The sequence below is a fragment of the Protopterus annectens genome, chromosome 1.part2 (genome assembly GCF_019279795.1).
Source record: "Protopterus annectens isolate FY-2018-M chromosome 1.part2, PAN1.0, whole genome shotgun sequence".
Lineage (NCBI taxonomy): Eukaryota > Metazoa > Chordata > Ceratodontiformes > Protopteridae > Protopterus > Protopterus annectens.
In genome coordinates, this window is record NC_056727.1 from 501,284,058 (window position 1) to 501,307,849 (window position 23,792).

The 23,792-nt window shown below is 41.5% G+C and overlaps 1 protein-coding gene across 2 annotated transcripts in view; it reads left to right on the top strand.

The window, feature by feature from the left end:
* BUB1 (BUB1 mitotic checkpoint serine/threonine kinase) overlaps positions 1–23,792 on the top strand; it is a 2,040,509-nt gene that overhangs the window by 870,780 nt on the left and 1,145,937 nt on the right. For both annotated transcript variants that reach the window (XM_044057238.1, XM_044057245.1), the window contains exon 11: positions 18,915–18,996. In XM_044057238.1, coding sequence (XP_043913173.1) covers positions 18,915–18,996 — 82 coding nt within the window. The remainder of the gene's footprint in view (positions 1–18,914; positions 18,997–23,792) is intronic.

The window sequence follows — 23,792 nt, forward strand, 5'->3', positions numbered from 1 at the left end:
CCCCCTTCTTCACTCTTTAGCCAAGCGCAATCACCACAAGTTACCCCACAAGGTGGACCTACTATCTCAGCAAAAGGGATCTCTCATTTCCCCTCAGCTGCAAATGCTAAACCTAACACTTGGGTTATCAACTTCTTATCCCTTACAGACAACTCTACTCTGACATGCTTTCAATCCTGAGGGAGGCCAGGGAAACCAACTACTAGAAAGACATACCTGTCTAAATGGGAAAGATTCTCTAAATGTGTCTTCTTAAGGACAGGGACCCAATGCAGGCAGGCAGACCCTTCCCTAGTCCTTAGCTATGTTTGTGATCTCATTAAGGCTGGACTAGCTTACACCTCTGTTAAAGTCCACCTTTCAGCCACCCCTGCTTTCCAGGCTGGACATTAAACTTTTCCTGAGAAAAGGCCTACATATTAGACCACCAAGAAAACCCATCCCTCTTCCCTGCGACCTCAACTTTGTGTTAGAAAAACTCTCCTTACCTACTTTTGAGCCAGCTAGTTCTGCCACCTTTCAAATGTGCACTTGGAAAGCCATTCTTTTAGTGGCCATCTCTTTTGCTAGAAGAGTGTCAGAGCTACAGGATCTCATGGCCTGCCCTCCTTACACCACCTTCCATAATGACAGTTACCTTGTGCACAAATCCTTCCTTTATGCCCAAAGTGGTAAATGAGCTATCCTTAAACCAGTCCATCCACTTACCTACCTTCTACCCAACTACAACCAACAATGCAGAGATAATCCTTCATTCCCTGGACGTACTCAGTTAAGATTCTACTTAGACAAGACTAAGTCCTTCAGAAAGTCTGACTAACTCTTTATCTCCTTTCACCCCAGGGCTCTCGGCAAGGCAGTCTCCAAACAAACCATTTCCTGTTGGATCAGGAAATCTATTATTTGTTCACACCATGGCAAAGTCTTACTTGATGATGTAAGAGCTCACTCAACCAAGGCCATGGCTACCTCAAAGGCTTGGACACAGCTTCCATCCTGGAAGCAGTTACCTGGTCTATGGTTCCACACCTTCACTAAACACTACAAATTAGACCAAGTCTCCAGGACAGGCTTTGCTAGAGTAATCCTGGAAGGATTCCTGGAAACCTCTATCTCTGCCTTCTCCCATTATCCTTCCTAAGCTGTGGCACTCTACCACGCCAATGAATACTGCAACATTGGAATAGAAGGACATAGAATAGTTGTATAAAATCTTACCATAACCATAGATGTTCTTCTCTTCCATGTTGCAGTATTCCTTCTCACCCTCTAATACCCCCTTTTCTTCTCTTACTGCAGGGTCTGGCCTCTTCCACTCCTGAAGGCTTATCTGTTCAGCCTTAGTGGCATTTGTTCCTTTTGTTGGCATCTTGTTTTCCTGACAGGCCACTCCTCTGAGCTTCAAGTTCTAAGGTCTGTACTTACAAACGTCATATTTAAGGTCCCTGGTTTATGGCCCCTACGTGTGATATCTCACTCACCTAAAGCAGCCAGACAAAACCTCTTGTATAGGAGCTGACATCAGATAGCCTAAGGCAGAAAAACCCACACCAAGGAATACTGCAACATGGAAGAGGACATTTATGGTTATGGTAAGATTTTACACAACTATTCTTTCCCATGTAAAAAATAAACATCTTGTAGTTTATTTATTTACATTTGTTGACTGGGAGTCTCCGACTGGACGTAGGTCCATTTTCAGTGGAGGCCCGAGGAGAAAAGCTCCATAGTTAAAAATATACAGACCGTAGTTACATTGGATTTACATAGCGATTAACAATTTGATTAATATAGCAATTAATTACAAACATAGTTACAGATGAAGAACATAGTACATCAGTAGACAACTAGAATCTTTATCTGCAAAATACATAACCGACATTAACAATTGTTACAATAAGAAGTTCCTGCTGTATAATAAGTAGTAGGTTTAAGAGCATCTGAGCTTGCTATAATCGAAGTAGTTAGTGGGGTGGAAAGAAAGGTAGTGGTTGGGTGGGGTATGTGATATTAGAGTGGGAATTGCAAGGGCATAGCCAGCATGTTTTTAGGTGCGCTTTTAGTAAAGTTTTGAAGTGGGTGCATGATGGTACGGAGGTAATTGGTGGTGGGAGGGAGTTCCATAATTTGGCTATGGCACAAGAGAATAGTGCTTCACCAGCAGAGTTATTGGCTTTAGTGATCTGCAAATTATTTTTGTTGCTGGATCTTAGTGGTCTGGTGGTGCGATAGGGTTGGAGTAGATTCTGGAGGGATGGGACATTTAGTCGATGGTTTACTAGTTTGTGGACGAGTGAGAGTTGATACCATTGAAGGAGGTGAGGGAGTTCAAGCCAGCCCAGTTCAACATACATGGTTTAGATAACAATAAAAATATGGTATGCAAGGTAAGAGAAACAAAGAAGTACAAGAACAATTTTGTAAAACAATAAGATACTCAGGAGTAGAACCCATATTTGCAATATTTACAAGAAAAGGTACATATCAGGTGAGTATATCAGGTGAGAATATAGTGTATGCAATGGAGGCATACAGCGGGTCACTTATATGGAGTAGTGAGTCTTCAAGGGGGGTCTTTGCAGTTGCAGAGAGGGTTAGCATAGAGGTGTGAATTAAGAAGGCCCTTGAAGGTGCTTGTGTGACTTTGTAGCCTGAGTTCAGGTGGGAGGGTGTTCCATACTTTAGCAACATCATAAGAGAATAGGGCCTCCCCAGCACTGTTATTGCATGGGTTGATTTCAATCAGATTTTTGTTACATGAACGTAGTTCCCTTTTGGGGTTGTGAAAGTTTAGTATGTCAGCTAGGGCAGGGCTCTTCCCCGGATGAAAAAGAATTTGATGGGCTATGATCAGTTGGTGGTAGTGTAGGAGGTTTGGAAATTCTAACCAGTGCAGTTTAATTAGGAATTGGCAGTGGTGGAAATGTGGTCTATTATTGGCAGCGAACCTAGCTATTTTATTGCAGCATTTGGAGAGTTTGTTCAGGTTAGCTTTGTTAATGTTGGTGAGGACTGGAGAGGCGTATAGTAGTGTTGATGAGATGAGTTCTCTGGCTATTGTGAATCCATAATTTCATTTAAATCTGCTTTGTATACTAAGGTTAACCTCTGACTTTTGATTCTCCTGCTAATTTTTTCAATGAACTACAGCTCCTGTTCCAATACTCAGTCCAAGACATGGCTACTAAAAATTACTGTAGTGTAATTTTTTCAGCAAGTTCAACTTTTGTCATTTTTTTTTAACTTAATGTATTTTACATAGTACTTAAACCATCCTTTCAAATACTGAGAACCTTTTTCTTAACTAATTTGCTTTATTAAAAGATGGACCAAATTTAAACTGGCTACACTGATTATACTGTCCAGCACTGTATTTACACTAAAAGTCTCCAAATTTTTGAGCAAGAAAAAAAGCACTTCAAATGTTTGCTGAAACACTAGTTCTGCTGTAATTTTCTTTGCCACTAACAAAGTAAGTTTTACAGCTTTGAGAATGTTCATCAATAGTGTTTGGAATGTGTACTTCAGCCACATTGGCCTTTATTGTCTTGACTTTTCAAACCTGTGTTTAGAAATATAGGAATTGTGTCCTCCAGAAATTCCAGGATACCTGTGGGAGTGAAGCATAAAACCTTAAGGGCTTCTTCTATCTTTTAACAAATAGTGCTAAAACACCGCTGTCAAAGTGAATAAATTTTCAACATTGTTTCTAAGCAAGGTAGGCCAGAAAATGTGTGTTCTATGAGATTCGTTTCAGACATTAGTTTTAAGCAAGCTAGGCCAGATGTTGTTGTATTCTCTGAGACAAAATGCTGCAGCTGTGTATTTCAGGTTTAAATGAGAAACTGCAGCTCTGCTTTATAAATTGAGTAAAGGTATTATGGAACATTGCTTAACTAGGAAAAGTTAGAAACATGAGATGGTCTATCATTGTATTTTGACCTTGTTTTTATTACAAGTTCTGTAATGAAAGGGTTTTTTTGTGTAAAGGAAAATTACTGAGTAGTACACCATGAGATCATGGGAAACATGTTCAGTGTTTGAGAACTTTCTAAAATGTAACGGTCTGAGCTGTTACTAGATGATTGCATGATGTTGCTGTCAGCTTAAGAATATGAATTGTGATCGGAAAGAATATTCCGGAATGTACCATCTAAGCTGGGACTGTTATTTCAGTTTGTCTTCATAGTCTGCCACTTTAGATTTGTTTTGACTGACTTTTTGTAGTGATTCACTCAAGCTGCTAATTATATTCTGGAAAAGTAAAACTTTTTCCCACATCTTGATTTTTTTTTTTTTTTTATGTCGCCGTGAATTTACTTTGAGATGGACAATGTTCTGAATATTCACAGTATTCTCAATGAATTCCAGGCTGCTGTACAGGGGATAGAAATGCCTTAAATGTGGGTATTATGCCAGATCTACTTTAATATGTTGAAATCCCATAACAGCAAAACTTAAATCATCGCGATGAAAATAGCGAAATACCACATAGTTGAGTATTCAAAAAGCTGAAACCCAGAGCATTGAACTACATGCGCTGAATGGCGATTGTGCTACTCTTAAGAGTAGCTGTCCATTAAACGACAGCATACACAACAAAAGCATACCTTCTCAACATTTTTGCAGGTGGGCAAGCCCACCTGCACCCCCACACACACACCCTGCAAATTATATATACCAACTCCGAGATCACATTACAGTTGGTGAAAAGGGTAGATTTCCTGATCCTCACTCTACTGAGATCTCCTTTGAAAACTATTGAAGCTGTAATTTTCTCCTGTATGCTGTATTCTAAGTGTAGTGCAATCTCCATTCAGCGTACATAGTTTGATGTTCCATGTTCCGGCTTTCTGAATATTGTACTGTGTTGTATTTCACTATTTTTGTCTATCTGATGTACATTTTGCTGATATGGGATTTCAACGTATTAAAGTAGATCCATTATGCTGTGGATGCACCATCATGACTTCTACTATGGCACAAGTCATATGGAAAGACTCTTCAGTGAGAAATTTGTCCTTGTCCTTATCCAAAGATGTAGAGGATGTAACTCTTTAACGTCCCTTAGATAAATAATTGTTCTTTGATCCCCCTTTCCTATGTCATTTTTGTACAGATTGGAGCACTACCAGAAAAAGCCATGGTGCTATTGCTATTTATGTTTCTGTAAGTAATTCCAAAATACAATGGACACTTTCTCTAAGCAAGGCCCTTACTACTGGAGACATGCCAAAGGAAAAGTTCCAAAGGATAACCAGGCTACGAAGTAGAGAAAATGGCAACAAGAAGATAGGGAGTCATGGAAGGCCCTTGGCTCCCAGGCCCCAGCAGGGAGCAAGTGTACCTCTAAAACCCTTCTCATCAGTTTTCCTAAATCTACCGTCTTTGTCCCCCCACCTCTACCTTGCATGATGATATATGGCTAGTTGGACTTGTTACTAGTATTAATCAGCTGTAACCACAGACCTGTTATTTTTACATGTTCCATTTCTGAGGAGAACAAAAAAAGAAGCTTTCTGTCAGTCCCAAAAGACCACAAATGCCTTGTTGGTCCCTTTCAACAGAGAGAACACACAGATTGCCATGAAATCGTCACCCTCAAAGGCAGGAGCCAGGCTGGCTGTAGCCAAGGCTGCTGCTCATACCCAGCAAAAGAGACTCCTAGTATTCAATTTGTAGTAGTACAGGGGGCAGTCCTGGTGTAAATTTTCTGTTGCCTATCCATAGATCTAAGTTGCATTTTAATATGGACTGTGATGAACTTTGTTTTATGTGGATGGGGAGTCTGTTCCACAGTAGCAGTATCCTCAACAAGATATACCTGTCCCTCCAAACAGTTCTGTTGATGCTGTAGAACAGGTTTAGATCCCTAGACCAAATATTTCTGATGCCATTTGACTTGCTGATGTGCAGAAAATTCAGCAGTAATGGGTTGGAGGGTGCCTTGTATGTCGGACACAGATCGCCACTTAGCAGTTTGTAGGATACAGAGTGTAGTAACTGGGCTTGGAGTCAGTCAATGTTGGACATATATAGGCCTTGTGTCCTTTTTAGTAAGGTATTTCTGTTGGCATTTCAGTTGCATGTGTCTGGACAGATGTATGCCAAGGGAGGCATTATATTCAGTGACTGGCCTAATGATTCCTGAGTCAAGGGGGGGCATTGACATCCCTAGAATTAGACGGTCCCTTCTTTGTAAGCTGTGCAGTATAGAAGGACTTTCTTACAAGTTAGGTCACTGTCTGCATACGTTCTCAAATTCTGAACAACTGGATTAACTCTTAGACGCGTATTGTCAGTGTTGTAGTTCCCTCTGGTAGATGACTTCCCAAAGACTATAATGCATTTTTTGGCATTTTAGTTTCAGTCTGTGATTTTGACACTGGTTATTTGGGATAAACCTTCCTGCAGTATGCCAAGTCATTTGGGGATTCAGTGTCTGCTCCTGGTTTGCAGTCATTGCAAACTTAGTCAACCAGACCCCTTTGTTGTACTTTACTTCAGAAAACTACATGCCAAACAAATTTTGGTTACAGATCTGTACTTTATCTCCGGATAGAATTTGCATGATTGAAGTTTTCTGCTTAACTTAAAAAAGAGCCTTTTCACAGGCAGTACATTTAAAACACCAGGATGTATGTACTGCTGTAGGGTGACCTTGTGGGTGACCTGCATTTGTGTGTGCTTAAGCATATTTGATAACTTTATTTATCCTTATTCGTTTATACGCTGTTGCAAAGGTGTGCTTAACTGTAGATATTTCCTTTTTAAAACTGCAGTGTCTCAAGTGGTACAGAAAGGCATTCTTTTTTTTTTTTGCATTTAAATGATCTATCTTTTACTGAGCTGGAGCACCTCTGGAGAGGGAAAGAAAAACTGAAAGATGCAGAGGTTCTCCCCCACCTAGGGTTACCACCTGTCCCACTTTGCGAGGGACAGTCCCTCTTTGGGCAGTTGTGTCCTGCATAAAAATTGAAAAAATGGCAAAGCTCCTGAGATATTAGGACAAACATATTTCCTATATTTAATGTAATAGTTGCATAAAACAGTTATTGTTTCTGAAACACCTAAATGTTATAAGAAACAGAATAAGCTACTAAAATGCTACAAGAATAAGCATTTATTTAGGCAAAAAAGTGACGTTCTGTCCTTTCTACTGGCCATGGGTATGTTTTGCCTTGCAAAATCTGATGTTTGTACAAAAAATGTCCCACTTTGGGCTTTTGAAAAGGTGGCAACCCTACCCCCACCCCTCAGTTTACTGTTTCGATTGCACAAGACTGACGTAGCTGCGAGTGTATGTATTTAGAGCATATTTGTCTTTGGAAGTTTGCTGCATTTGAAGCCAAACTTGTGACAAGAATGTTTGGGGCCTCTAAACATAGTGAAACCACTCTTCTCTTCTAATGGTTTCCCTGGTAAGACTCTCGAGAAAAATCCACTGCTAACAGCTTGCCGAATCATAAAGATCAGCCACTTGAGCTACATGTCTCTCTTGCTGTTTTTAAGAATTTAGCGATAAATTCTGCAATTAACCCTGAATGCAGGTCCTCTGTGTGGAGTCCTTATGACAAATACAGGAGATGACCTTGGATTACACCTGGGGACTGGTTATTCAGGAGCTTCACTTGCAGGTGCTTTGGACTGTATCCCAGAGGAAGACCCACATAAATGTAAAGGATATCATAGTGATCTTTCTAGAACGGAGGCTTTTTCTTCACAGTCTTCCATTCTTGAAGCGTATAGCACAGTACTACAGCCACGAAGCACATATACCATGGGAAGTGCACATTCTGTATGTGCAAGCTGGCAGTGATTCTTTAAGAACACATAATTTGGTCAAACCTTCAAGAAGTTTATTTCTCAGACTTGCAAAACCAAATGGTCACCTTAATCAGAAATGCATCCATTTCTTGAAAGTGTTCTCTAAGCAGGAATATTCCTAGACATTTGAAAATTCTGACGCTTTACAGTTATCGGTTTCTCATTTGAACAGTGAGTTTTTAGAGGCTGTATCATCTAATATGAAGAATAAATTTGCTTTTATTTCCTTGGAGCCATCATTTTCTGTCTTCTGTACTCCTTCCCTATCTGATACCGAGTTCATCCAGGGGTAAAATTAAATACAACAAATGTAATTCTTATTGCATCATGTTGACCCAGTCAACTGTGTTTTACTGTCACTCTCCTACTACTCAGCAAGCCTCTACCAGCAAGGAGGGGAAGTCTTTCACCTAGTCTCAAAGCTAACAGTAGGTAGGATTTCCAAATAACCCCCAACAGTCATTTCTGCTGTAATGTGCTGTTCATGATAAAGGAGTTTAAAAGGCCAAATCACAGAAAATTGTATCTAAATGGACTAGATGTTTCATCTGGTGCAATAACATGTCCTTCATTGACTGTATTTAATTCCTTTTAATATTGCAATGCAATATCTGGTATTTGTTTCTCTCATTACTTGCAGAGCTGTGTTATGTATGAATACAATTAAGCAGGGTCTAAAGGCTTACTTACGTTTAAGACTTTGTTTTGTTTGCGAGAAATGGACTTTATCTCTGTGTGAACCAAACATTTCTTTTGATATAAAATTCCTTTATCTGTGGAAGTCATCAGTTTCCTTAGCAGAATTTCTGAATTACAGTCCATAAAATGCAAGGACCTTTATACAGTGCATCACAAGGGAATGATGTCCGTAAGAGGGATGGCTACTACTCTTTATGACTGAGGTGGTCTCTGGATTTACCCTGAACCAGGTTTTACATCCCAAACTAGAAGACAAGGGAGGAAAAGACTTTTACAGTGTATGGATACTTTCAGGGCTCTGTGATACTGGATATAAAGTGAAAAATGTTTAGGCAGACTTGGCAATTGTTCATTTCTCTTGTAAAGGAGAAAGCTACACAGTAATGAAAGGGATCCTTTCCAAATGGTTGATTATTTTTTTTCTTGCACTAAGTGCAATAACACATTGTGAGGGGATGTTCTTTGTGTTTCACTGTTGCAGTCATTACATTTGGGTTATCTGCTTGCAGTAGCCCTCAGTCGACCTGATTAACAAAGTCTTGGGTCCTGCATCGGTTGCTGTCCCTTCTTCCATGACGTCAGGTCGTCAGGGATATGAAACATGCAGCTGATGCCATTACATCAGTTTTTCTTGCCATGCGATGCCTGAAGCAGAAGCAGTTCGCAAGTGCCGGTCAGCCGACTCCTGAAATTTTCGTTTGAGTTTCAGAACCAAAGTCTTCAACTAAAGCTAAGTACCCCATTGGGGAAACTTTTTCTTACTCCTTACCGATGTCAGTAAAAGTTAATAATTGCATTATTTGTGGAAAGCAAATAACTCATAAAGATTTTCCTTCGTACTGTATTCCTTGCCTAGGCCCTGACCATGACGTACCTTGCTGTCGGTTTTGTACTTTAATCAGCGCACTGTCGGTCGTCTGTATATTTTCACCTCTAAATATTTTGGTTCTTGGTTTAATTATCCAGAAATGTCACTGGTTAGCCATCCGACTACCAGGATTCCCGAAAAACACAAAGATAAAGACTGAGACAGGCCGCCGAGGTCCAAAACTGCCGACGATGCTTCTAAGCCAGTCGCCAGTTCGCCGGTACTCAGGCGCTTTCACAGCCCCTGATACTCGCTACTTCTGATTCGCAGGCATCTATGGGAGACCCATTCAGAGTCCGGTATGCCGCGAGATACCTCAACTATGGAACCTGCGGATGTCTCTACCTTGGATGGGTACGGAGCTGCTGTGCAGGCACCTGCTTCTGATGGTGTATTCAGGCCTACGGACCTGCATATTAAACCGATGCCTCCTTCTTCATTTAGGCCTAAGTCTCGAACTATGCCTAAAAAAAACGATGCCCAGGCCGCATGCTCAGGCCTCTATGCCTAAAAAACAAATAAGAATGGCTGAAGATTTTATAACTCTAATCAGGGGAAGCCAACCTCCCCCTTCTAAGAGACCTAGGATTGAAGTTGTTTAAGAATCTTCTGACCAGGATTCTGATTTTTCTGAGTCTTCTGATGATCTGGATTTGTCTGTATCTATTTATGAGGATTCTGATGCAGATGACTGTATTCTCTCTGCTTCCCATTCAGAGGATTTTTCTTTTGGTGAAACCTTACATAATTTAAGGGAGCATTTCCACTGGGAAAGCCAGGATTTTTTGTTTCAAAAAGAGGCTTAGGGATTTCTTACTCCTGCCTCAGCCTTCAGCTATTCCTCCTGTACTAGACATTGTTGATGCTTTTTCGGAATCTAGTTTGGCCCCTGATTCTTTGTCTCCTACTCCCAGAAAACCTGACAGATATTACAGGGTTCCTGATTCACACAAGTTCCTTTTTAAAAATCCTGTTGTGGATCCTGAGACTATTTCACAGGGACCCAAGGGCATTAAGGCTTTACTGCTAAAAATCCTACCCCTTCTGATAGACTCCAGGGCGCTGGATAGATGGGGTAAGAAGGTTTACACTTCTGCAACCTTGGCCATTAGGGCTTTAAACTGCCAGTTTCATATGTTAAAGTATCAGCAACATGTTATTGGATTGCTTAAACAGAAAATGATGTTGATTCCTGACTGTGTGGAAAATAAAGAATTACGGGATTTAATGCATTCTGCTGAACAGGTAGGAAAACATACTTTGCAATGTGGATTTGATTCATTATAGAGGCCTCTTGCAGGGCTGCTGTTACTGGGTCTGTGCGCAGAAGGCATGCTTGGTTTAAGGAGCAATCTTTGCCTGATCATGTTAAAGCTAAATTGTTGGATGCTCCCTTAAATCAGGACCGCCTGTTTGGCAACAAGGCTGAGGAAGTTCTTAAAAAGATGAAGATATAAAGCTAAATCTGTGCAAACTGTTAAAGATTGCTTACAAGTTCAGCCTCCTAGATTTAGTAGACACTGGCCCTCTAAGAATTGGTCCTTTCCAGCCCCTTCCAGGTCTTCCCAAGCCAAACCCAGACACAGCAGAAACCCCACGTTTCAGTCCTGGGGGACACACCAGACTAAGCAGTGGGGGGTTTCCGCACCCAAATCAGGGAGTAGTAAGACTCCCCCCTATGGAAAACTGTCTCAATGACTTGCCTTTAAAACTTCCAAGCACTTCCCAACTGAATGCTCCTTTATGCAGAAAGATTGGTCTGCAGGCCAAAAACTAGGAACTCAAGGATACAGATTTCACTTCCACACCTTACCAACACCAAGCGGGTGGCCAGATCTACCCCTAAATCATTGGGCAGAGGCCCAAAATCAAGTACTCTCTTTCTTAAGCATGGGGGCTATTCAGTTGGTACCAGAAAAGGGACAAAGTTTCTATTCAAGACTTTTCCTGGTACCCAGATAAGGCAATATCCTGGACCTTTCTACTCTACATACCTTTCTGGTGATTCCAAAATTCAAGATGCTGACACTTCACCAGCTACTTCCTATGCTAGGCAAAGATGCATGGTTGGCAACACTAGACTTAAAAGAAGCATACCTGCTCATCCCTGTCAGGGAGTCTTGCAGGATACCTATGCTTCAAAGCAAGTTACATGCACTATCAGTTCTTTGCACTGCCCTTTGGCTTATCTACTGCGCCCAGGGTATTCACAAAGTGCCTAGCTCCAGTCATTGCATTTTGCAGGCAAAGAAATATTCAAATATACCCATACCTGGACGATTGTCTAATTCAGGCAGAAAGCCAGGACATGCTTTTGAATCATCTGGCCTTTGTTCAAAGGGTACTGACTTGTCTGGGGTACACCATAAACGAAAAGAGATCACAACTTGGTACCCTGTCAACAAATTATATTCCTGGGAGCAAGCTTGAATACAACTTCCCAGATGGCTTTCCTCACGCCAGAGAAAATAATTCATTTGACAACCTATTTCGAACAACTGGCCACAGAAATCTAGTTATATCTGCAAGGCAAATACTGCAAGCCTTGGGGTTCATGGCCTCCTTCATTCTTCTAATTCCAATGCAAGGCTGCATATGAGGAAACTGCAATGGTATCGCAAAAGCCTGTGGTGTAAACATTCCCAGGATCTAGAAGCAATGATTCCTATCATACCTTGCCTATGCCTAGAATTCCTTTGGTGGTGGCAGAGGCCTGCCACCAGAACAGAGGACTACCATTCACACTACCCCCTGCTGCCCAAATCTTAACAGACGCATCAGTCTATGCATGGGGGTGGGGGGGCTCAACTGGCAGGGAAGTGCATTCAGGGCAGATGGAACCCAAGTCAAATGCACCTACACATAAATCAAAAGGAAATGTTAGCTGTACAGAATGCTCTGACAGCCTTAAAGGGCCACATTCTTCAGGGACAACGAATGGTAAAGACTGACAACACCACGGTCATGTGGTACATAAGCAGGGGGGTGCACACTCTTACCCCCCTGCAGACAAGCCATGGCATTGTGGAACACAGCCTTGAGCTACCAAGTGAATCTACAAGCTCAATTCCTGCCAGGAAAACTAAATACACTGGCAGATGGACTAAGCAGAAACCTCATGGACCCACACAAGTGGAAGATGGAACCAAGGATTTTCAACATGTTGACAAGCAAATGGGGGAGCCCAGATATAGACCTGTTTGCCTCCCCCAGAACCATCAATTGGACACATTTTGCACAACGATTCATCACAAACTAGCTTGGAAAGTGGATGCTCTATCCTTCAGCTGGAAAAACCTATCAGTTTATGCCTTTCCTCCTCTGCCTCTGCTCTCCAAGGTACTACTAAACATCAAACAGGACAAGCCAAGAATGATTTTAATTGCACCAGACTGGCCACGGCAACACTGGTACCCCCTCCTGCGCAGTGTGTCACGCTTGGTCCCATGGCACCTGCCTCAGACTCCTTCCCTGTTGTCTCAGCAGGGTAACCAGATTCTGCACCCTCAGCTGCAAACCCTGAACCTAGCAGCCTGACTAATTACCTAATCTCTCTTTTACCACCCCTCAGTAAATCAGTGATGGATATCATTTTAGAGGCAAGGAAGCCTAGTACTAGAAAATGTTATGCTGCAAAATGGAAAAGATTCTACAATATTTGACTGAGATGCTTCATAAGGGCTTGTCCTTTTTCTCCATTAAAATTCATGCCTCAGCCATTTCAGCTCATTATAGCACAGAACCCTCCCCTCTTCTCTCACCCACTGCTTAAGCAGTTCCTCAGAGGGGCCAAAATTTTAAGGCCACCAAGGAGAGCTCCGACTCCAGCCTGGGACCTTAACTTTGTCTTGGAGAAGCTCACTCTTCCTCCTTTTGAGCCAGCTGCTACTGCAGATTTAATATTCCTTTTCTGGAAAACAGCTTTCCTCTTAGCAATCAAATCTGCAAGAAGGGTATCTGAGTTACAGGCCTTTCATCATCTTTCATGCGGACAGGGTGCCTCTCAGAACCAATCCCTCCTTCATGCCCAAGGTGGTATCCAGTGTGGCTCTTAATCAGTCCATTCATTTGCCTACCTTCTTTCCTAACCCACAGAACAAAGAGGAACGGATACTGCACTCCTTAGATGCGCATAGACAACTTAGATTCTACTTGGACAGGACTAAACCTCAAAGGAAATCTGAAGAACTACTGGTGGCATTTGCTGCAGGGACAGAGGGGAAAGCTATTTCAAAGCAAACCATTTCAAAATGGATAGGCCACTGCATTCATTTTTGCATTAAGGACCATGGAAAATCTATCCCACAGGGCATCAGACCCCAGTCAACCAGGGCTGCATCTACCTCTACAGCCTTTTCTCAGTGACGTCCCTACCATGGACATCTTAGAAGCTGCTACATGGAGTTCTGTACATACTTTCACCAAGCATTATCATTTGTCTATTTTCTCTAAATCCAGATCTGGTTTTGCCACTGCAGTCTTGCAGGGCCTTATAGCTGGTCCTAATTCTATTTAAATTCCTCCTCCCAACCTTAGCTTTGAGGATCTACCCAAATGTGACGACTACAACAGTGAAACACGAAGAACATAGTACAGTTGTGTACACTTACTACAAATGTAGATGTTTGAGTATATTCACTGTTGCAGTCCTGGTTACCCTCCCTCCAGTCCCCTTTCTTCTTTTGGCTATACCTCTGCTCTCATTTACTGTGTTCAAAAAGCTTTTTGGTGTGTTTGCTTTTTTTGTTGGAGGTATATCCTTTTATTATGGATTGAATTGCTTCCCATTTCTCCAAAGCCAAGAACACAGCATCTAGCGACCTGACAACATCCCAGGCTGCATTCCACATGAACTACAGAACGAATTGCCATGTCACCTAAGTACCATGTTCAGTCATAGCCTTACCTCAGGCTTTGTGCCCACTGAATGGTGCACAGCAACGGTTATCCCACTCCACAAAGGGGGAGCCACCATGGACCCCAGGAACTGCCTCCCCATTAGCCTGACAAGCCTGGTCTACAAGGCTATGAAGCATATCATCATGGAACTAACAATGACATTGGTAATCTCCAAACTCTGGACCCTACCCAGTTCGGGTTTGTAAAAGGCAGATCATGACTCCTAAACCTGATAGACGTCTTTGAAGCGGTCACCAAAGCAGTAGATGAGGGTAAGGTAGTTCACACAGCCTATCTAGATCTCGCCAAGGCTTGTGACACCATCCTCCACTCTGGAATTATAGACAAACTCATTAAACTAGGTATAAATCCCTATGTGTCAAGATGGGTTGCCAACTGGCTCACTGACAGAACCCACACTGTGAAAGTAGCAGACTCTAAATCCAACTTCAGACCAGTGACAAGTGGAGTACCACAGGGTTCAGTCCTAGGTCCTCTCCTGTTTGATATCTACTTCTCTGAAGTACAGGCTAACACAGAAAGTCTTCGGCTAACAAAGTTCTCAGATGACTGCAAACTAGGAGCCATAATCAAAACTCCTAACGATGTGGACATCCTACAAAAGGGCCTCGCTGAGACAGATGCCTAGTGTCAAAGCCATGGCCTCAAGCTCAATGCCGAAAAGTGCATTGTCATCCCTTTTGGTAAAAACTCTGTACCCATGAACTACCAGATAGACGGTAGTCTACTTAACACCAAAAGTGTGATGAGACCTTGGAACACAGGTGGGACAGTAGTCTCTCCTTTGATAATCACATCACCACAGTAGTCAGGAAATCCTTCTACGTGGCACACCTCATCACAAAAGGTTTCTCATCCAGGAAGAAAGAGGTCATTGTTCCCCTCTACTCATCACTCATTAGACCCATTATAGAGTACAATACCCCTTTTGTTATGTACCTCACAGGACATCTACAACAGCTGGAAAGGCTACAGAAATACCTCACAAAGAGGATTACCTGCCTCAAACAGATGCCCTACGCAGACTGCCTCAAAAAAACTTCAGCTTTACTCTGTTACATATCGCCTACTCAGAGGCGATCCCTGCCTACCATACAAAGCTATGTCAAACCCAGTGCTGTTGGACATGCTCCATGTAAAGAAGTCCCAATCCCTCCAAACTACACGCTCTAGGGACCTAAACCTTGTCACCACAATAAACAGAACATGCTGCAGGGATAGATTCCTGTCCCAGAGACTTCCCATACTCTGGAACAAACTACCTATCTATATCAAACAAAGCTCCTCATTAGCACTCTTCAAGAAAATTCTTGATTGAATGGGAGATGGGAAATTCACCCCGGGGATCACTTCTGTGGCTCTGCTTGACAGGGGCACAGGAAAATAATTTTCTTGGGTGGCAAAAGCCAGGGTACCGTTTGGCTAGACTTGTATAGGCCCTAGGGCCAATAGCCTAGTACCTATTAAGGGGGCACCTGACATCTGGGGCAAGAAAAACTGATGTAAAGGTGTCAGCTGCATGTTTTATACCCCTGATGAACTGACGTCATGGAAGAAGGGACAGCAACCGATGCAGGACCCAAGACTTTGTTAATCAAGCTGACTGAGGGATACTGCAAGCAAATAACCCAAATGAAATGACTGCAATACACTCGAGCATCTACACTTATGGTAAGTGTACACAACTGTACTTACTAAACATCGCAAATCAGATATCCAGCCTTGGGCAGAGCTGGCTTTGCTACTGCAGTTTTGCAAGAGATTTTGTAGCCGTTCTGCTCTAGTGGTGCCCGTAATTTTCCCTGATTTCAATCTTCTAACACATCTGTCAAACATGCACTAGTGATCCTTATGTTCTGTTTAGTACACTTGAGCATAACAGTAACTGAGTAATAGGATCGGAACTGCAAGATGAACTACCTCGTACCCCCTCGTACTGTCTGCATATTTGATGAGATAGCCATAATGCCTATTCTTTAATGGATTTTGTAGAATTCCAATGCTTGTTTGACTAAAAGTAGTAGAGCTTGCTATGTTTTTGTAGTCGTGGTTTGATAGTAAATATGAAAATATGCTGAAGATTCTTTTTCATTTTGCATACTGTAATCTTTGATCATATATTTATCTTTTTATTTTCTATTTCTGTGACTTCCTTAGCCTGACACAAAAATGTTAATAGGTGCAGTCATTTTGCTTGCATTTTTAGTATACAATTAAAGAGCAGACGTAATTGTGTACTTAGAGCTGTTTTACCGTCAGGCAGTCTAATAACATACTTAAGGGTTGCAGTCCTTCTTTCTTGAAGAATCTAGTTGAAGACTGATGCCCATCTTTAACAGGTTAGTTCAAGCACATTTTATGAATCCTGGAGCACAGATCCTTATTGCTGCATCTACTGTTTTGGAGGATCATCGCACAACTAAATCTTCTGTTACTATGTCAGCTGTACTGTGGGGCATAGATACCTTCATGCCCTCACCCCACCCCACTTAGACAGCTGTTCCATTCAGCTGCTGTTGTTGGCTTTTAAGTATGGCAATTATATATTTATAGATCCTTCTATAACTGCAGTTATCAAATCATTTTATTTTTTGATCAACTGTTTACCCAGGGATTGGAGTGAACTGATGAACTTGCAAAATAGTAATGCTGTCTTAGTGTGGCTTATAATGGCTCATCATAGACTTCTCCCTAGAGGGAGAGTTTATGTTGAAAAAATGACACTGAAAAGAGGAATTGTGGCACAGTGGTGCAGCTCCTAAAAACAAGATGTTCTTTGGTTCGATTCTCCGCCAGGGTGCATTCTGTGCAGAGTCTGCATGTCCTCCCTGCATTTGCGTGGGTTTCCTACATGTGCTCCAGTTTCATCCCACATTGCATAGACATTTGTCTGGAGCTTTTCTCCCTGGGCCTTCGCTAAAATGGGCATTGTCCCAGTCAAATTTTCCTAGTAAACAGATGTTTAAAAAAAAAAAAAAAAGGAGAGAGATATATCACAGTAGTTGAAGCATGACTGAGATAATACAGCAGGCAGCACAGTACTGCAGTAGTAAGAATTGCTGCTTCACATCTCTCGGTTCTCTAGTTCATTTCTCATACAATTGTCTTCTATGTAGATTCTGCAAATCTCTGTCCTTCTAGACTTTAGTTCTGTTTCTTCCTGCATCCGAATAACATGGTGTAGATGAACTGGCAGTCTTTTAAATTCTTCAGAGAAGTGCGTACTCTATGCTAAGGGTTGGCACCCCACTCAGGATGAACAATGCTCTGTTCCCACTGCTTGCCAGTATTTGCTTGACCCTACACTGAATTAAGTGATCTACTGAGTATGAATTAACAAATATGGTTAAAGTTAGGTCAGTGTAATGTGAGTAGTGGTAATTGTGCACATTTGCAAGACATACTGCGGAATTCACACAACCTGAACCTCATTTCTTGAAAGCAGTTGATTTAACATAAACCATTTCATCACTCTACTACAAAATGAGGCAAGTGTTAAACTGACGAGTTCTGTAGAACTGTATGTAATGTGCACTTTCCAAAATATTTTGTAAATAGAACAGTAAAGTGTTTCAGAAGTTTCATTTTTAGTAATATTGCCCCCCCACCACAATTTTGTGCAGCTGTACCATATATTTTATCTCCTCAGTCATATATTAAAAAAAGTCAAGTATTTCAAGGATAGCTAGTATAACTTGTCTCTGTGCAAGTGACTGCTCAGTTCCTGCCAGATGTGATGATTTTGCCATAAAGTCTGCTCCAGGATGTAGAGGGATGGAAGCCTTAAGGCAGCCCTGGCAATCTGGCTTCATTTAGTGGCTGTGAGTGCTGGAGGTATTAGGCAAGCTGATTGGACTGGGTGACTGAAGTCAACTTTCTTATCCATGTGGGAGGCAGCAATCTTGGGCACACAAAGTTTGTATGGTTGTTATAAAGTAACAGAAACTGACTGAGAGGTGCTTCTCCTGCCAAGTAGCACATTTCACTAGTGCTGGTATTTGTGTGTATAATAGGTCCAGCATTGTGTGTCTTATTTAGTGGAGTCCCTGTTAACTGCCTTTAGCAGAAGAAAGTTAGTATCAGTCTCAGCCTATATTAATGACTACTGTAATCCCGGGCTACCATCTTTCTTTGGCAAATTTGAATGATGAGGATTTGATCTGGTGGGTGCAGGAAAAAAACGCTAATAGGGACTTCATATTCATTGGAAGATTGATAAAAATAGAGGAAAAAAGTGCACATTTTCCATTATTTGCTCTTTGTATATTACTGAACCAGCCTGCCATCCACTTCAGTGTACTAACATGTTAAGTACAACCATTACATATGCGAAGTGATGTTTCACTGTCATTCACAGTTGATATAAAAAGTTGCAGTACATAAAATATTCTTATAAAATGCTTCCCAACTTTGCTTAGGTGTAGGATTGGCTATTGATTATAATCTACATCAGAATGTGATGTTTTTGTTGCTGCATCAGCAGATTTCTGCTTTTTGCATTAAATGTCAGAATTTTGAGAGTAATGTGAAATATGCTATTTGACTGGGAAATTTCTTGAATTTTAACATTCCTTTAACTGAGGATTCATCTTTTTTATAGTATTCTGGGAAGTCTAAATACTAAACTAATGGAAGAAAAATCCACTGGAAAGCATCCTGCAGGTCTTGCTTGTAAGCCATATGTGAGTATGCTGTTATCTTTAAGATCAGAGTGGATAATCTTGAAATCAGATAAGCTCTTTTAGCCTTCTCAAGCAAATTATAATTTAACTTCTCTAACATTTACAGGTGGCTGCATTTAGACACTAGCGTCCGTCATTACCAGCATTTGGCTGGAGTCTAAAGTTGCCATGAAGAAGCACCATGATATATCACAGACATTAGAAAGGGACATACATGAGTCCCTGCAGAAAATGTTTCCATGTTTTGAGACTTGTGGACTTGACCTATTCAACCTTAGTTCCTTACAAGTTCACAGAAGGTGTTACAAGGAAAGTTGATTCTCATTCATTAGCACGCCACTTAAGATAATACAATCTATCTGGGTGATCCAAAAAATTATTTTGTTTGGCAAGTGTTTTTTTTACATCTCATTCATTAGGTGCTTTGGAAGGATTAGGTTGTGTGTTTTACTGCATTATAGAAATGGGGTGGTACTGAGGATCAAAAATATACCATACTTTAATTTTATCAGAATGTGCCCATGCTGCATGAATTAGATTTTCAGGTAAAAGGCAAAGTTGAAGTGCTAGGTTTCATTTTCTTGTCTGGTATTTGTTTGCTTTCCTGAAAAGATTATAAGACACACTGCTGCCATTTTAAGAAATTATCAGGAGCTGGTATGTATTGAAGAGCCTAATTGTATAATATTAAGATGAAAACGGCAATGAATGAAGGCTATCAGAGATCATACCGGATTTTATCTTTCCTTAATGTAACTCTTATTTATTGGCATGAAGTTAGCAGCATAAAGGAAGAGAAGGAAAAACTATTTAATTTGTTGCATTGCATCTTCATTGCAGTCTGGTGATTGTGATAAAGTAGATACATGATACTTTGTGTCCACCCCAGTTGTGAACTTGATCCAGAGTCAGCCTGGTTGGTTCTTGCCTGTCTTTTTATACTTGACCTATTGATCTTTCCAGATGGGTGTATTTTTCTCTTTTTTTTTTTTTTTTTTTTTTTTGAGATCCTGTAATGCCCTGCCTTAATGTCAATTGAGTCTGCAAAATGTGTAGAACTGTCAAATCTCTAACCTTCCATTTTTGGGTAGGATTATTGAAAAGGTTGCATGCATTGTTTGTAATTCTTGTTTGACATCTTATAGCCTCTGTGATCACTACTGTTACAGGTTCAATGGCGGTTAAAGCATTGAGACTGCTCCTTTTGTGGTGTTGAAATTACCTAGTTGAGAGAGATTTTCAAAAGTATGCATTCCAAGTCCTCTGATCTTTTATGATCCAGTCTATCCACTTCAAACAGTAGGACTGGTCAGCGCAGCCAACACTTATCTGACACCTTCACTTCACCTGCCTTCATGCAAATAATGCACCTCACTTCCTTCACCTCTCCATATCTCATTTGCTTTGGAAAGCATCAGAAGGTGTGCCTCCAGATGCTTGAGTTCTTCTTGTAGAGACATCTACAGTTTTTGGTTAAGTACTCTTTCTTGCTGTTTTTAATCGGCTATGTTTTCTGCTCCTTAACCAAGGTGCATGTGTCAGTATTTGTGCACATTATGGCCTGAAGGGCACAGCTGTTGCGTACCACTGACTAGTCAGGCATTTCTTGCAAAAGAATGCTGTGTGTCCATCTTCCTTTGAGAAAATTCCTTTTCTCCCTAGATTTATTTGAATGTGGTGAACCTGTATACTGTTTGAGTCTGATAACTCAATGGTGTAAAATATTGCTGTCACCTTAGGAACTTCAGACCCTTCTGTGTGAAGAACCATATATTTCATTTCAGAAGGATAGTGGGTAACTGATCAGTCCTACTTTCCTTTTGACCTCAGTAACACTTACTGGCAGTCAGTTAATGCAATGTTACAATGTCTGACTGCTAGCAGGCTGAATAGCAATTGTCTGGTGCTTAGTCAAAGAAAATGTAAGTGTGAGAAAAAAAAATACATTTCAAACGTGAAGCCCCCCCCCCCCCCTTACATGTTGAGGTACATTAATTGTCTCGAACTTAAACTGCTTAGTTGAGGATTGAATACCTCAGTTTCAGTACTGCTGTGGGTTACACTGTAGTGCTGCGTGTGGTCTGTCTTTCAAGTGCTTCAGGTTTGAATGACACAGTACAGCCCACATATCTGGTGCTGCAGGAATGAAGCAGTAAACAGCATGTTCCATGCTGTAGATGAGAATGAGTTAAAATAGTTTCTCTGCTGTTTGTCTCCCAGTTCCTTTGCAATGGCAGAATCTGAGGATATTGGACTGTCAATCCATGGAATGTATCGCGGCTCAGATATGGCATCGAGTGGGTGTATGACTTTAAGAAGGCAGATTAGTTAATCTTCTTTGGCCCATGCAGGGAAGAGTTTGCTGTCACCAGCCATATACTTTCCCAGCAGTATTGTATCTTGTCATCAGGTAGGTAACTGCCCATTTGCAAATACTGCAGTCAAAGCTTATCCCAGTAATGTATTAGCTGCCTTCAGAGCTTGTTTCAGGAATATCTCCATTGCATATGTTTGTGCTGCAACTACTTGGTCTTCAATACACAGCTTCATTAGGCATTATGGTCTTAACAGTAAAAGACTGAGTTGGGCCACACTTGTGAATGAAGCACTGAATGACTTATTTGACCACTGTACTTACATAATCCTCCAGCTTCTTTCAACTTAATTATAGCAGGGACTCTGACCAGTCATGGACTCCTTGATATTGGATATACAGATATTGGATATACAGATATGCTCTTCCATAACAATTGGTCTGGGAAAAAAACCCTCCTAGATGGGTGATTAATATCCTCCCTCCCTCCAGTTCCTTTTGGATAAGTCATCCTTTGGCTAGATGCAGCTTTTGGAGTTCCTGATATATAATGCAGTGATCTCTTATCACGTGTTTAATACTTTAGTGTGAAATATCTTTATTTCTTTGTTTTTTAGAAAGATGTTCATGGTTGTTTTGAGCATGAAATGATGGGCTCTGCCAACATACATGCTTATGTAGCAGGCATACTACTTCATGGCATACATTGATATGGGTTTATAGACATCCCAGAGAGTTGTGTTTTACAGAAAAAAGCATGTTGAATTCTGCCTGGAGCAGAATAAAATATCCAAGCAAGGGCCTATCAAAGAGAATCTTGCAATGAACAATTATAAGAATGGGTGTGCTATGGCTGTGTGAAGGTACTGGAGCAGTCCTAAACTTTTTCTAAGGACAACCATAGAGCTTATCCTGGCTTGGGAGAAAGGACTTTCCAAAGCCAGGACAAAAAGGACTTTCCAAAGCCAGGACAAAAGAAATAAAAGATTATTTTGCTGGCTGTTCTTCAGTCCAGAGAAGGTGGGGGGAATTTCACCCAATTCTAGACCTCTGCATTTTATGTGAGCATACCCTGTATGAGATACAGTGGCTTTCCTGTGCTCTCACAGCCCACATTTTTTATTATTTTACTTTGTTGCAATAGCATTCTGTGTAAACATTTTATACAATAACTTCCAAAGACTTGTTTGTATGTATGTTTAATGTTTATCTGTGACATATCAGTGCTGCCAAAGGTAAAAGTTAATGAGGTTGGCTTGCTCTGCTTGAACTTGTTAATATGCTCTTGCGCTTTGCACCTGGATTATGGATGAAAAGGGTCCTTAGATTAGCCCACCTACGCAGTGAATGAGCAGTAAATAAATAATTGTCACTGGACATGGTAGGTGCCTATTGGCATGCTGCTGCTGTTAAGTGCTTGTCACCTGATGCACAGGCTTTTCATAGATTGGTACTAGGCTATCAGCCCTGGGGCCTATACAAGCCTAGCCATAACAATTCCCTAGCTATTTCTTCCCACAGTATTTACTTCCCTGGCCCACGTCTAGCAGGGTGACTGACGTGATCCCTGGGGTGAATTTCCTATCTCCCATCCTGTGCCTGTGATGGGAATAGCAGTGCACAATGAAGACCTCCTAGTTCTCCTTTATGTGGATTGTGGGCTTCCCATTATTGTCATGGAACATCCGTGACTGCTGCTTTTGATTGAGCCTGGTTTCTTGATACTGTCCCTGTTAATCATCACCCCGCATTCTTGTGCATTAGATTTCCTTTACAGGGATGGAGTTGGACTCCATGCTCTGCCATTCATTTCTTCATGTAGAGAGGCTTGGAAAGTCATGGCTGTAGTACCCTTTGAAGAGGTAGTCTTCTGCATCATAGGATCATAAGAGGTTACACGGCTGTTGGCCCTGAGGCCCTTACAGGTCTAGCCAAGAGTTTAGCCCATGTTTAGACAAATTAGCAACCGATGCCCCTGTCCAGCAGGGACATGGGTGGAATCTCCGGGGTATATTTTCTGTTTCCCATCCAGTTATCCAGGTCTCCCTTAAAAGGGGTAAAGAGGTACTCTGCTTGATGTGGAGAGGGAGTCTATTCCATAGATGGGGGAGTCTCTGGGAAACAAATCTGTCCCTCCAACAAGTCTTGTCACAGACCAGGTTGAGGCCGCACATGCGGGTTACTCTAGTGGAGCTTGACTTGCGAATATGCAGCAGTCCCATGAAGGTGGGGTCCATGATCGCCTTGTATGCCGGACAGAGGTAGCCTCTGAGGAGTCTGTATGAAACTGAGTAGAGGGATGAGTCTTTTAACCTGTCTGTGTATGCTAGATGTTTGAGGCCCTGGATTCTCCTGGTGAGGAACCTCTGGTCTGTCCAGCATGTGCTTTGCGAGGTACATGCCGAAAGGGGCGTTGTACTCAATAATGGGCCTTATAAGGGAAGAATACAGGGATGTTATGACCTCCTTATCTCTTGGACCT